This window comes from Bos mutus, chromosome 8 (assembly GCF_027580195.1).
Source record: "Bos mutus isolate GX-2022 chromosome 8, NWIPB_WYAK_1.1, whole genome shotgun sequence".
In the NCBI taxonomy this organism is placed as follows: domain Eukaryota; kingdom Metazoa; phylum Chordata; class Mammalia; order Artiodactyla; family Bovidae; genus Bos; species Bos mutus.
Window position 1 is genome coordinate 35,728,556 of NC_091624.1, and position 16,385 is coordinate 35,744,940.

The following is a 16,385-nucleotide window of genomic DNA, read 5'->3' on the forward strand; positions in this document are numbered from 1 at the left end:
TAAGTTTTTTGTAGTTTTAATAAAGCTAAACTGAAATTTAAATCATTTTATCCTAATTGTATTTCCTTGTATACTAGTTTTTGTTAATAATTAAAAGGTAAATGTAAGCTCTAAACTGCTATGTTTAGAATCAAATGTTGGGGAGAGCCATATTTTTTACTTTTAAAAGGTCCACTTCATTCATTTTTATCATGCTCTTAGAATCAGCTACCTATATACTTAAGTTATATGAGATAATATGAAAAAGAATAATGACATCTTGCAAGACTCCCACCTTCATCACCTCTTCTCTTGCCCAGGGATTTGTTTTTGGAATATTAGTCAGAATATGTGACATATTGGAAATAATCTTAAATGCCTTTTCTGTAAATTTTAAATGTCATTAATATGGGTTAATAGCATGGTGGTAAATTGAAACAACTTTGCTCAGAATAAATTTAAGTAGTTTTGTTACTTTTTCTATGGGGTTACTTTGCTATGCTCTAATTATATTGAAATATTTTGTACTCTGTTTGCTTTGTGTTTTGGTGGAAAGATTGATATAAATTTCCTTTTTTTGTGTGATACTAACATGAATCCATGTCATTAACATGGAAGTAAGATTGCTGGGAGAAAAATAAGCAACTTCAGATAATGCAGATGATACCGCTCTAATGGCAGAAAGTGAAGAGGAACTAAAGAGCCTCTTGATGAAGGTGAAAGAGGAGAGTGAAAAATCTGGCTTGAAACTCAACATTCAAAAAACTAAGATCATAGCATACAGTCCCATCACTTCATGACAAATAGAAGGGGGAAAAATGGAAACAGTGACAGGTTTTATTTTCTTGAGGTCCAAAATCACTGCCGATGGTGACTGCAGCCATGGAATGAAACTATACTTGCTCCTTGGAAGAAAAGCCTAGACAAACCTAGACAGCGTATTAAAAAGCAGAGATATCACTTTGCCAACAAAGGTCTGCATAATCAAAGCTATGGTTTTCTAGTAGTCACGTAAGGGTGTGAGAGTTGGATCATAAAGAAGGCCGAGTGCCTAAGATTTGATGCTTTCGAACTGTAGTTCTGTAGAAGACGCTTTTGAGAATCCCTAGGACAGCACAGAGATCAAACCAGTCAATCTTAAAGGTAATCAACCCTGAATAGTCACTGAAGGACTGATACTGAAGCTGATGAAACTCCAATAATTTGGCCGCTGATGTGAAGAGCCAACTGCATTGGAAAAGACTCTGATGCTGGGAAAGACTGAAGGCAGAAGAGGGCAACAGAATTAGATAGTTGGATGGCATCACCAACTCAATGAATATGAGTTTGAACAAACTCTGGGAGATGGTGAAGAACAAGGAAGCCTGGCATCCTGCAATTCATGGGGTCACAATGAGTTGGACATGGCTTAGTGACTGGACAACTACAACAACAACATGAATCCAATTTGTTTTTACCTTTTAACTTTAAATACACATTTATATAATAAAGTATAAAAAGTTAACCTTTAAGAAAGATTACTTTTTCCTGATCATTATTCATTTGGATTGAAGTAATTCTTCAGTTCTTTCAGTTATTCCTTAGAAAAAGTATGTACAATTCACTTGGGAATTAACGAGAATTTCTGTATGCCCTTATTTACAATTTCAGTTCTAATTGTATTTTTCTCTGAGTTAGATTAATTTTTTTGTGATAAACCTAGTTTTTCCCCTCTTTTTATTATCTCAGTATAGGGTTGGATGAGATACTTTCAAAGGGATAACATTGATTAGAAATAAATGATTTATCAGGTCCTGATGTCCAGTGTTAACATTTTTCTAATTTTCAAGGTATCCCTTTGAAACAGATTACTGCTTTTAGAAACTTATTTCTGTTTTAGTTCAGTTTTTTAAAATTGTTAAGCAGCAGAAACAATTCTGAGTAACTTGGGCAAAAAATAATTTGGTAAATGATACTAATTAACAGATTTGAATTAAAAACTAAACAATGAGACCTTGGGAATGAGGAAAACTAAGAAATTCTGGGGTGCTCTTAGGCATGAACTAGTAGAGCTAGTATACTCACTTTTAGAGGCTATAATCAGCTGATTGAACCCTACTTACTTTGTGTTTGTTCTCAAAATTTAATTCCCAAGAGAACAAAAAATAGCTGGGTCCTTTGCTCCCTTCCTGTTGGTGGTTGCAATGGCAGCTGGGGTGTTTGTGGATATGCTAGCGAGTGGTGTAAAGAATCAGGTGGTGACTGTCTTGCCAGAATCCTAGGACACTGGATTGAAGTGTTGTTATTCAGAGGAATAAAGGAAGGTATTGTGGACAGATTAAAAGCAATGCCCATTGAAGGTATGTTTTTATATGGTATGAATAAGTTGACACATACATGTAAACAAATCCAGGATAGTTTACTGTTGTCCTATTGCAACTATCCTATATTTAGCTGCAGACATACCTTACCTCCAAAGGTAGACAACCCAAAGTCTCAATCAGATACGGTACCAATTCTGTTGGGCAGTTAGGAAATAGGAAAAGTAAGTCTTAAAGACTAATTTGATTGGAGGTGGCAGGAGCTGAATTGTCAGAGGTTAAGGTGAGACTGAGTGGTGAGGGAGAGGAACCAAAAGATACAGATCACAAAGAATCATTTTACTACAGTAGTATTAGATGACTTTAAAGGTAGACCAGTCATACAAAAGGAATAAAAAGAAAACAATAAAAAGATGCACTGTAATTTTACTGTAACATAAGGCATATGCCAAAACAATTGGTCACCTTATTTAAAGGTTCTGTACCTGCAAATTAGGCTATATTAAGGACATGGTATGTTTTATAATGCTTATTGAGTTTTTAGTATTCTTATTTGTTTTTAGTAACATTATATTTTGTGCCTCCAAAACTAGATACCATCTTTGACATCTGTTATAGTGTCAATTTCTTTGTAAGATTTTTTTTATTAGAGTAAAAAGATTGTGTTACACAACAGATAATTGACAACGAGGAAGTAAAAATATCAAAATTGTAAGTTTTTGCTTTGGTATCATCTATAAAACATGGAGTTCTCTACTTTGGTATGGATAGATAACTTTGGAGAACCCAACTGTTTTTTAAAGTATTTTTTTTCTTATTCTGTATATATTATCATGGTTATTTCGCTGGTGTCATATAATGCTATATCTGTTTATTGTGAAACTTTTTACTTTTAGCTGACATCTGAAATGTTTGAAGCAGATCTTGAGAAGGCATTGTTGCTGAGTAAATTAGAATATGAAGAACACAAAAAGGTATTTACACATTTATTGATGTAGATATTTTAAGTCATCGAAAGTTTGAACCAGCCTTCCTAAATTTTGTATAAAAGTTCTCCTTTAAACTCTGTCGTAAAAATCCATCCTTGTATCAAAGTATTAACATAAAGTTTTTATGAGATTCTCAAGTTTTGAGAGATACCACAAACATGTGGACTAAGCTTTGTCTGGTGATTTGGAATGTTTAGTTAAGAAATTTCTCCACCCACGATGAAAGGGAGAGAGGAAATGAATAGCAGATGATTTATTTTATCTTATTTTAAATGAACATAGAAAATAGTTAAGATTTAAAAATTTGAGTAACTCTGTGTACAGGGGCATCCATTAAAACACCCTCTACTGAAGATACATTGTAGTTAAAGTAAATGAGAGGACGTTTCTGATAATTCGACCTTGTGAATTTAGCATTTATCACTAAGCTTTGATATAGGGCTATGTGTTGAAATGCATTATATAGCTTATAACTATAAAAAAGTAGCATTTGTTTCTATTTTATATATTTAAATTGAGCATTTATATTATCTCCATATTGTTTAACATTTTAGTCTTTTGCATACATTGGTAATTTTTTTTTGGTCTGTAAAATTTACTCAACTTGTGGTTACTTAGTGGTTGATCACAAATGGCCTTTGGGCTTACGGGCCTTTGGGCTTACGGGCCTTTAGACTATATCACTGTACACTAACTCCTTCACTCAACATGAAGGGTGTAGAGGAGTGAACATTTACAGTAGATGATTTTGCCATTTATTTGTAGCTCAAGGGAAGAGGATGAAAGTTGCTATTAGACTGGACTTGGTACACTGTATGTGTTAGTTTCATTTTTCATGTCCCTATTTGTATTATCTGGAATAATCAAGGATAACTGTAATCCTTACTGTTATTTGTTCATTTAGACACAAAGCTGGCAATTACAAAAGTGGATTCAGCTAGCTTTACTATGATTTAATCATTTAAATGACCTTTCAGATTACACTGGAAAAATCCTCCTGACTTGCTCGGTTCGAAGATAAAATTTATCAAATAGAGTATTACCATACAGTGACGATTTGTTGTTAAATATATATCTACATTCTAAAGCTAAAAGCAATAGCCATACCTATAGAGGAGGAGTAGAGTAGATGATATTGGTAAAATATGCTCCCAGCCAGGTTTTTGATGCAGTCATAGGCCTGGTCGGAGAAGCAATGGCACCTCACTCCAGTACTCTTGCCTGGAAAATCCCATTGACGGAGGAGCCTGGTAGGCTGCAGTCCATGGGGTCGCTGAGGTTCAGACACAACTGAGCGACTTCACTTTCCCCTTTCACTTTCATGCATTGGAGAAGCAAATGGCAACCCACTCCAGTGTTCTTGCCTGGAGAATCCCAGGGACAGGGGAGCCTGGTGGGCTGCCGTCTATGGGGTCACACAGAGTTGGACACGACTGAAGCGACTTAGCAATAGGCCTGGTACCTAAAAGCGCAGGTTTTATCAGACTATAATGATTCTCAGAGATGGTCAAACTCCTTTTCTAGGTGATGACTGCTGCTGCTGCTACTTAGTTACTTCAGTTGTGTCCAACTCTGTGCTGCCCTATGGACTACAGCCTGTGGACAGGCTTCTCTGTCCATGAGATTCTCTAGGAAAGAATACTGGAGTGGGTTGCCATACCTTCCTCCAGGGGATCTTCCTGACCCAGGGATCAAACCCGGGTCTCCTGCATTGCTGGCACATTCTTTACTGCTGAGCCACGAGGGAAGCCCCATGCAATGGCTAGTTTGATGTAATTACAGTGATGTAGATATTCAGTCAATATTCCGAAAAAATAAATATGATTGTTTTAGCCTAAAGGTTTTCATAATAGCTAAAGTGTGGGATGGCATTTTCTATCCTGTCACTCACTCACCAAATATTTTTTTGAATAGTCAAAAATTGCTAGGCATGCAGTACAAAGATAGAGACATGGTCCAAGCTATTGAATTTAGTAGAAGGAGTGAAGTGAGAGACACACATATAATTGTAGTGTATAGTTATGTTTTCATTGCAGTGGGCATTCAGTAAGATAGAATTTTCTGTGCTTTTGATGGGGGTGGATTTCAGGAAGGGATTCTTTTTTTGTTTGATAAATCTGAAGTGTTAACAGTATGTAAATATAAGATGTATAGTGTGTTAGTTTGATATATTTGTATATTGTAGTATGATTGCCAGTGAAGTGATATTTATCATATGATAGTGTTATAGTATTTAGTATTATTGATTTTTATTCATTATACTGTGCATTGGATCTCTGTGGTTTATTTATTACTCATTATAAGTTTGTATACTTAAACAGCGTTGGTCTCATCTTACCATCCCCTGGTAACTACTTTTACTCTTTTTTAATAGGTTTGACTTTTTTCTTTTAAAAAAGATTCCTTATATAAGTGATATCATTCAGTACTTCTCTTTCTCTAACTTATTTCACTGAGCATAATGTTATCAAGGTCTATCCATGTTGTGACAGGATATCTTAGGATGGCAGGATATCTTAGGAAAAGGTTCTTAAAGAGGAGTCTTACTTGATGTATTAAAAGTTCATCCGTAGGCAAGAGAAAGGCATTCTCAAGAAAGGAGAGGTGAGTTTATGTCTTGTATGTATACATGTGAAAGAGTAGCATTTTGAAAAACTGTAATTTAGTACCTAGAGTTGCTGGAGATACTGCCTCCAGAATAGACTATAAATATTGTGTGCAGACTTAGGAGATTGACTTTCATACACTTGTTGGGAGAGAGCTGTTGAATATTTGTAACTTTTAGATTTCAGGTTTTCATTTTAGAAACTCATGCTATAACAGTGTAGAAGATGAGTGGTGGGGCTAAAACTAGAGAGTATTGTAATGTCAAGTTAAAGAAGGCAAGGGAAATGACAAAGTATGAAGTCCATGGAGTTGTAATGAGTCAGACATGACTGAGCAACTGAACTGAACTGAACTCCCCTGCTGGGGATGAATAAATGAGAATAGATTTAAGAGCTTTTTAGGAGATAAACTCAACAAGACCTAGTAACTAATTTGCATATAAAATATAAAGGAAGAATAGGCAAAGATCACTGAGGTTTCTAGCCTAGACAGTGTAATGATGGTGATACTAAATAAGGTACTCACTAGGAGTTCAACACGCTTAGTTTGCAGATGTTTATTGAACATTCCATGTGAGTTGTCTGTACGTACACAAGTCATCAGGTAGAGCTTTAAATTTTGAGGAACAACAGGTATAAAGGATATGAAGATAGGTTAAGGATGGAATAATGGTGAACAGCACCTGCATTTTATTTTATTTTTCAAAATTTTATTTTATTTTTAAACTTTACAATATTGTATTGGTTTTGCCAAATAATGAAATGAATCCACCACAGGTATACATGTGTTCCCCATCCTGAACCCTCCTCCCTCCTCCCTCCCCATACCCTCCCTCTGGGTCGTCCCAGTGCACTAGCCCCAAGCATCCAGCATTGTGCATCGAACCTGGACTGGCGACTCGTTTCATACATGATATTTTACATGTTTCAATGCCATTCTCCCAAATCTTCCCACCCTCTCTGTCTCCCACAGAGTCCATAAGGCTGTTCTATATATCAGTGTCTCTTTGCTGTCTCATATACAGGGTTATTGTTACCATCTTTCTAAATTCCATATATATGCGTTAGTATACTATATTGGTGTTTTTCTTTCTGGCTTACTTCACTCTGTATAATAGGCTCCAGTTTCATCCACCTCATTAGAACTGATTCAAATGTTTTCTTTTTAATGGCTGAGTAATACTCCATTGTGTATATGTACCATAGCTTTCTTATCCATTCGTCTGCTGATGGACATCTAGGTTGCTTCCATGTCCTGGCTATTATAAACAGTGCTGTGATGAACACTGGGGGACACGTGTCTCTTTCCCTTCTGGTTTCCTCAGTGTGTATGCCCAGCAGTGGGATTGCTGGATCATAAGGCAGTTCTATTTCCAGTTTTTTAAGGAATCTCCACACTGTTCTCCATAGTGGCTGTACTAGTTTGCATTCCCACCAACAGTGTAAGAGGGTTCCCTTTTCTCCACACCCTCTCCAGCATTTATTGCTTATAGACTTTTGGATCACAGCCATTCTGACTGGCGGGAAATGGTACCTCATAGTGGTTTTGATTTGCATTTCTCTGATAATGAGTGATGTTGAGCATCTTTTCATGTGTTTGTTAGCCATCTGTATGTCTTCTTTGGAGAAATGTCTATTTAGTTCTTTGGCCCATTTTTTGATTGGGTCATTTATTTTTCTGGAGTTGAGCTGTAGGAGTTGCTTGTATATTTTTGAGATTAGTTGTCAGTTGCTTCATTTGCTATTATTTTCTCCCATTCTGAAGGCTGTCTTTTCACCTTGCTAGTAGTTTCCTTTGTTGCAGCACCTGCATTTTAAAGAACATAGTTGGGAAAAGAGAAACCAGTGAAGGAGAAATAAGCATAGTCAGAAGTGTATTGAAAAAACCAAGAGATGCTTAAAAAAAAAAGTCTTTGGCTTTGAAAAAGAAAACTGAAAGTGTGAGTTGGTCAGTTGTGTCTGACTCTGCCACCCCGTGGACTGTAGCCTCTGTCCATAGAATTCTCCAGGCAAGAATACTGGAGTGGATTGCCATTCCCTTCTCCAGGGAATCTTCCCAATCCAGAGATCAAACCTGAGTCTCCCGCATTGCAGGCAGATTCTTTACCATCTGAGCCACCAGGAGGCTGACTTTAATTTTAGTGTCAGAGACTAGCAGAAGCCAGATTTCAGTTTGCTTGCAAAAGGAAATTGACCCTAGATTATTGTGTTAACTTTGGTCCTGAAATGAAGAGGATGAGCAACTCAATAGATCAAGGTATAGCTTTTAATTTTTATTTTAGTGTGTAATAGTCAAAAGATTAAGTATATCTGTAAACAGGTAACTTTTTATACAGTTTGGCTAGCCTCTGTTTTGATTTTTTTATTTGCCTCTTATCTTTAAAAATATAACTTTAAGAAACATATTCCATATTGGTGAATTGATTTTACTAGTGTAAACCAAGCTTAATTATTGTTGGTAATTTTTTTTAGGAATATGAAAATGCTGAAAATGCATCGACTCAGTCAAAGGTTATGAATAAAAAAGACAAAAGAAAGACTCATCAGGGAAAAGACAAACCTCTCACAATATCACTAAAAGAGTTTCAGTCTGAAGGTAATATATGTACAAAATCTATTAAGCCAGAGAAACTATTCTGAGTCTTTGTATACTTAAGTTTAAGTACCTTTCTAATTTTTAAAATAAGATTGTTTCATTAATATGTTACTTAGAATGTAAAACATGTAAACCTGCTTGGAAATAAACTATTTGGGGGTTAAAGTGATTTAAACGCAGTCATTAAAATCTCATAAAATTTCAGTAAGAATTTATCTTTCTGTATTTCTGAATTTGCCCCTTTTCTACAATTCACTGAAAATAAAAATTGATATTTGTAGTTTTGAGTCATCTTGAAACATGTTATTGTCCTTACACATAAAGTAATTTGACTTACACTAGACCAGAAATAGGGGGCTTCCCAGGTGGCGCAGTGGAAGAGAATCTGCCTGCCAGTGCAGGAGACATAGGAAACATGGGTTTGATCCCTGGGTTGGAAAGATCCCCTGGAGAAGGAAATGGTAACCCACTCCTGTAATCTTGCCTAGAGAATCCCATGGACAGAAGAGCCTGGTAAGCTACAGTCCATGGGGTTGCAAAAGAGTTAGACACGACTTAACAACTAAATAACAACAAGCCATGCTTATACCAGTCAAAACAGTTGCTGAACAGATAAACAGCAAGGTCCAACTGTATTGCAGGGAATTATATTCAAAGGAAAATAAGAGTAGTTGCTGACCAAATGAACAGCTGTTTGTTCATTGATCTTGAAGTCAGTTTAACTCGTATGAATTTAAACTTAATGCATTGGTCACCCCGTGGACTGTAGCCCACCAGGCTCCTCTGTCCATGGAATTCTGCAGGCAGAGAATACTGGAGTGGGTTGCTGTTCCCTTCTCCAAGGGATCTTCCCAACCTGGGGATCGAACCCAGATCTCCTGCATTAGAGGCAGATTCTTTACCATCTAAGCCACCAGGGAAACCGTCAATGAGGATTAGTAAGACCATAACAGTAATATATTAAAAAAAAACTTTACTGTTTTTAGAAACAAGCCTGTCTGTGAGTTCAGTTCAGTCACTCAGTCGTGTCCAACTCTTTGCAACCCCATGAACCGCAGCACACCAGGCCTCCCTGTGCATCACCAACTCCCGGAATACACCCAAACCCATGTCCATCGAGTCAATGATGCCATCCAACCATCTGATCCTCTTGTCATCCCCTTCTCCTTCTGCCCTCAATCTTTGCCAGCATCAGGGTCTTTTCAAATGAGTCAGCTCTTCGCATGAGGTGGCCAAAGTATTGGAGTTTCAGCTTCAACATCAGTCCCTCCAGTGAATACCCAGGACTGATCTCCTTTAGGTTGGATATCCTTCTAGTCTGTGAAGTTAGGAATAAATTTAGAGGATTGCATTGTATACATTTAAGGATGAGGAAAGTTTTTCCTATAGCTGACTTTTCTGATTAAGTCACTTTGTTTTGGGGTTAAAACAACAGATACATGTTAAATTTCCAATTTTAGTAAGAATGATTTTATATAAGAGTTATGTCATTATAAACTAGGCAAAGATATGAAAAGAATGTTTTTTAAAACTTTAATTTATTTATCATATGTTGAAATATTATGTAAATTTATTAGACGAGTTGAGAATGACATTAGTATGCTATTGTTAAAGGCAGGCTGCACAGCTATTTCAAAACATGATAAACACAATCATGGTTCTTGCCTGGGTTTCTGGCTTCACGTTGAATACCAAGTAGAACATGCAAGAAGAATGACTGAGTAGCCTATCAGGATTTGGTAGTTTGACCTCAAACACGATTTTAACATTTACTGGGTTTATGGACTCTATTCTGATCAGTGGATACTTTAGAGAATTGGACCCAGCTTTTAGGTTTGCAAATAGATTTCTCATAAGAAACTATGCTGTTAAATTATTTTTAGTCCTTGAGAATGGAAAGTTTCTACTGTGCCTGGGAAGCATTGTTAAATATTAGATACCTTGATCATCTCCAGTTTAAATAAAAACACTTGCTACCTATTAGTTTCAACCTTTTGTCTATGTGGATTCCCAGTGTCTTCCTTGTAATCATTTCCCAGAAATACTGTGTTGTTACTAAGTCAGTGGTTTAATTGTTTAATTTCGATATAGCTATGTCAACATAAATGTACATTAATTTTTAGGATTTTTTTCACAATATTATCATACCACTATAATATGTAGTTTTAAATTTTAAGAAACCTAGCTAATAGTTTTACAGGACACAAATTACTATTCTACCTTTTATCCCACAAAGGCAGTGGTCTGTACAATCTTTACACTAACAGTACCCTGTGATTTGATTTTAGACATGTTTACCTCCCTTCAAGTGCTCCCCCCTCCAAAAAAATTATGTGAAACAACAAATCTAAAATATATGACATTCAAATGTTTAGAATTTAATAATACCCCTTGGTATGGGTGGCATTTAGTGGGATATGAGTCCTTAAGCTGAGCAAATTAGTAATTATATGGTAAATTTTAACATCTTATCCCTAGAAAAATAAATCTGATGTGAGTCCCAGACAACCCCCAAATGACTTCTGTAACTCTTATTGTTGTTGTTCAGTTGCTGAGTTATATCCAACTCTTTTGTAGCCCACCAGGCTTCTCTGTCCATGGAATTTCCTAGGCAAGAATATTGGAGTGAGTTGCCATCTCCTTCTCAAGGGGATCTTCTTGATTCAGGGATGTAGGCAGATTCTTTACTGCTGAGCCACCAGAGAAGCCTGGTGTAACTCTTAGAATTTTGAAATTCTTTTCAATAACTTAGTTTAAATATTTTGTACATATTGAAATATTTTACATGTTAATGTCCTTCAACGAAGTCTCACCATTTTTTTTTGTTTGTTTACAGATCACATTAGTAAAAAGACTGAGGTAAGTGTTGTTGTAACCATCTTTATTCTAGAAGACATTTGTTGGTTTTAAGAGTAGTACTTTAGTGTTTATAAGTTTTTTTTGAGATATAGCCATTTAAAGGATAGCTCACGTTTGTCATGAATAACTAAACTCAATCCTTTGCTTGCAATTTAAATGATATAAAGTACAGTACAGTAGAATAAAAATACTATTTGCATGAAATACAGTATCATTTGACTTTAGCAACCTAATTACTGTTTGAATGTTACCACATGTAAGCTTAAAATTTTAGGGAAAAGTAGTATAATACTTCAAACTTTATTAAAAAAAATGGTGAAACCATGACTCAGGATATTTTGGAATTATAGAGATTGTGAGGTAAGCTGTGATTTTACTGTTTATACCTGTGGATAAGATTAACCTGGTCATATATTTCTCTTATCATTTGCCATTAGAGGGTAGTGCAACCTACACATACTTTTCTAGTGTTATTGGTTACTTTTTTCTGTTAAGACTAATACAGTCTCTATAAACCTTTTAGCATTGGCAGATACTTTTATAAAATACCTTGTAATATTGAGGAAGGTACTAATAAAATGTTAAGAGTTCTTTGGCTTCTTTAGGTAATAATCTAAGGTTTCATTATTTTGTGTCCTGTATATTTTCTTGTTAGTAATTCCATTAATTGATTTTTTTAATAGTCAGGTGTTCCTTGATTTCACTGTAGAATACATGCAGAGTTTTGACTATTTTTGTTGTTGCAGATGTTTTCTTGACAGGTCAGGGAAATGAAATCCTTTCTAAGAAAACGACATCTATATAACTCTGTAACTATATTAGTAATATAGTCCTCAGCTGTGCACACAAACACAAAACTCATTTATTGTTAAAACAGATGATTGAAATTCTTTTAAAGTTATTTACAAGCCACTATCGGACAAAGCAATCGCACCCCACTCCAGTACTCTTCCTGGAGAATCCCATGGACAGAGGAGCCTGGTAGGCTGCAGTCCATGGGGTCTCGAAGAGTTGGACATGACTGCGCGACTTCACTTTCACTTTTCACTTTCATGCATTGGAGAAGGAAATGGCAACCCACTCCAGTGTTCTTGCCTGGAGAATCCCAGGGATGGGGAGCCTGGTAGGCTGCCATCTATGGGGTCACACAGAGTCGGACACGACTGAAGCGACTTAGCAGCAGCAGTAGCAGCACAAGCCACTATCACTGTTTTTAGATTAAAATTTAAATGCCTGCAAATATAGACTGAATATTATATATTAGAAGATACCCTGAAGAAGGGAATGGCTACCCACTCCAGAATTCCTGCTTGGAGAATTCCATGAACAGTGGGCTACAGTCCATGGGATCAGAAAGGGTCAACATGACTGAGTGACTAACACACACATTAATTATGTGTTTGAAAGTGGAAGATGTGTACTTTTGGACTGATTTCATTTTTTTTTAATCCATTGATTTATTGGGAGGGTAGTTTTATGCAAATGATAAAGCAGATACACATATTCTTCAGATAGTACTGGCAACTGTTAGTGGAGGGAAAGATAATTTTTAAGAGCTATTTATGCTTACTTTTTTTTTCTTCACTGACATGAAAGGAAAAAAAAAAGACTGACATGATTTATTTAATATATTTAACCCAAGTTTTATTTAAACAAACATGTGACATAACATATGTTTTGTGTTTCATTATAGTTTTAGGGCTGTATTTATCTATTTTAAAATAATTTGATATGTAATAAAATTCACTGTGAGTAATCTTGATTAAAATGTTGTAAACATTTGTAAATGCAGTCTAATTATAATTTATTTCCTACATAAATATTTTAAGAAATTGGTCACAAAAATATGTATCACATTATTCTATGATATGTATTAAAAATATACCAAAGTTACATTCTGCTACTATTGAATGTATTACTAATTTTATGGGGACTTGGATACTTAAACGGAAGAAATTGAAGAAAATAGGGAAATTCTTAAATTGAAGAAAAAGTAGAGAAAACCACTAGACCATTCAGGTATGACCCAAATCAAATCCATTATGAATATAAAGTGAAAGTGACAAATAGATTCAAGGGATTAGATTTCATAGAGTGCCTGAAGAACTATGGATGGAAGTTCGTGACATTGAACAGAAGGCAGTGATCAAGACCATCCCTGAGAAAAAGAAATGCAAAAAGGCAAAATCGTTGTCTGAGGAGGCCTTTCAAATAGCTGAGAAAAGAAGAGAAGCTAAACCCAAGGAGAAAAGGAAAGATATTCCCATTTGAATGTACAGTTCCAAAGAAGAGCAAGGAGAGATAAGAAAGCCTTCCTCAGTGATCAGTGCAAAGAAGTAAGAGGACAGCAGAAGAATGGGAAAGACTAAGAGATCTCTTCAAAAAAATTGGAGATACCAAGGGAACATTTCATGCAACGATGGGCACAATAAAGGACAGAAATGGCATGGACCTAACAGAAACAGAAGATATTAAGAAGAGGTAGCAAGAATACACAGAAGAACTATACAAAAAAGATCTTCATGACCCAGATAACCACGATGGTGTGATCACTCAGCTAGAGCCAGACATTCTGGAATGTAAAGTCAAGTGGGCCTTAGGAAGCATCACAACGAACAAAGCTAATGGAGGTGATGGAATTCCAGCTGAACTATCTCAAATCCTAAAAGATGATGCTATGAAAGTGCTGCATTCAATATGCCAGCAAATTCGGAAAACCCAGCAGTGGCCACAGGACCACAGGAAAAGGTCAGTGTTCATTCCAGTCCCAAAGAAAGGCAGTGTCAAAGAATGTTCAAACTACTGCACAATTGCACTCATCTCACACACTAGCAAAGTAATGCTCAAAATTCTCCAAGCCAGGCTTCAACAGTACGTGAACCGAGAACTTCCAGATCTTCAAGTTGGTTTTAGAAAATGCAGAGGAACCAGAGACCAAATTGCCAACATCCATTGGATCATAGAAAATGCAAGAGTATTGCAGGAAAACATCTGCTTTTGTTTAACTCTCTCCACTTCCCTTGAGTGTGGGATGTATTTAATAACTTGCTTCCAAAGGTAGACTATAGAAAGGGAGGCAAAGTAACTACACTGGAGAAACCTGGCAGACACAGCCTTGCCAGGTGATAAATGTTAATATTAGTGTTAAATCATGTTGGTAGTATGTATCCTTGATGTGATGAGAATGGCCTAATCCTCTGTGTTTTTTTCCCCTAAAACACATGTCTAGTTTTGAGAAAAATCAAACAAATGAATATCCAGGACCATGCAACATAATAACTGACCATTGTACCTATATGACTTGAAAATATAAAGGTCATCAAAAACAAAGTGTGAGAAAATGTCATGCTCAGAGAAGGCTAAGGAGACAGGATAACTAAATGTAATGTATCCTGGATGGGATCTTGAAACAGAAAAAGAACATTAGAGAAAACTAGTTCTAGGGAAATCCAGATAAAGTGTGAAGTCTAATTATAGTAATATGCCAATAATGGTTCCTTAGTTGTAACAAGTGTACCACAATAATGTAAGAAGTTATCAACAAGGGACACTGGGTGAGAGATATGTATGGAAATTCTCTATTATCTGAAACTTTACTGTAAATCTAAGACTTCTCCACATTTAAAAGATAATTTTAAAAATTGATGAGTGAGTTCAAGTGTTGTGAGCCAATATAAAGTTAGGGTTAAGGCTGCAGCTGCTGCTGCTGCCGCTACTAAGTCGCTTCAGTCGTGTCCGACTCTGTGCGACCCCATAGACGGCAGCCCACCAGGCTCCCCCATCCCTGGGATTCTCCAGGCAAGAACACTGGAGCGGGTTGCCATTTCCTTCTCCAATGCATGAGAGTGGAAAGTGAAAGTGAAGTCGCTCAGTCGTGTCTGACTCTTAGCGACCCCGTGGACTGCAGCCTACCAGGCTCCTCTGTCCATGGGATTTTCCAGGCAAGAGTACTGGAGTGGGGTGCCATTGCCTTCTCTGAGGGTTAAGGCTAGTAGCTATTAATAATTATTTCCTTGATTCATTATTTATTTAGAGCTGTTATTTAACTTTTTACTAAAGGAATACATGCATATAATAATAATTAAATGGTAGAATTTATAAAATCAGTGGTATCTCAACTATTGTCACTCCCTTACTACATATTAAAATCCTCCTCATGTTTCAAGATTGACTGTGTCAAGCTGTGCAAGTGTATTTAGAGTTTTTTGGAACGTGCTATACTTTCTCATACTACCTTGCCTCCCATGTATTCTTTCCTTCCATCTTTCTCAGTGGTGTCTTGTCTATGAATAGTTGTTAGTTCTTATAAGAGTGTGAAATCAGGAACAACATATGTCACCATCTTGGTGATGTCACACGCCTCCATCTTTATTTGGCTAACTATGCTTTAGAAACTTGGCCAAAGAGTCAGTTTTTTCCCTGGAAAAGTTACCTCATCGTGGTCTTATTTAGATGCCCAAACATCCTGTGTATACTTGATAGCACTCAACATCCTGTTTTATCACTGTTTTGCTTCTTGACTAAAATTTGATTTTTTGGAAATCTGGGACCATATCTTACTGCTTTAATTTCTCTGGTAGTCCTAACTCCTTTCATAGTGTGTGTGTGTGTGTGTGTGTGCACATGTGCGTGCACTAACTCCTTTCATACTGTGTGTATGTGTGTGTGCTTGCCTGCACATGCATATGCTCAGTCTTGTCTTGACTCTTTGTGACCCCATGGACACATGAATGTTGATTGATGAATGAATGTTCTGCCTTCTTACTAAAACTTTCTCTAGCCTTTTTGGACTGCTTCTTCTGTGTATTTTTATCACACTGTAGCAGAGAAACCTGTTTTAATTGCTCTGCCAGTTCAAGCACATTGTTAGGGTCTTCATGGAGCTCAATATTAAGAAGAATTCTGAGACTGCATCGTTGCTCAGCAAGAAAAGTACCACTATCAGTTAATTATGTTTGCCATTAATAAAAGAGGAAAAAGTGGCGTCATGCTTTACAGGTATTTTTCATCTCTGACATGTTCAGAACAGTGCTTAATTATTTCATTTATTATTATA

General features: G+C 36.3%; 1 protein-coding gene across 3 annotated transcripts in view; it reads left to right on the plus strand.

Moving 5' to 3' along the window:
• Window positions 1-16,385, plus strand: part of GKAP1 (G kinase anchoring protein 1) — a 91,747-nt gene that overhangs the window by 24,237 nt on the left and 51,125 nt on the right. For all 3 annotated transcript variants that reach the window (XM_070375417.1, XM_070375418.1, XM_070375416.1), the window contains 3 exons: window positions 3,176-3,253; window positions 8,347-8,470; window positions 11,307-11,329. In XM_070375417.1, coding sequence (XP_070231518.1) covers window positions 3,176-3,253; window positions 8,347-8,470; window positions 11,307-11,329 — 225 coding nt within the window. The remainder of the gene's footprint in view (window positions 1-3,175; window positions 3,254-8,346; window positions 8,471-11,306; window positions 11,330-16,385) is intronic.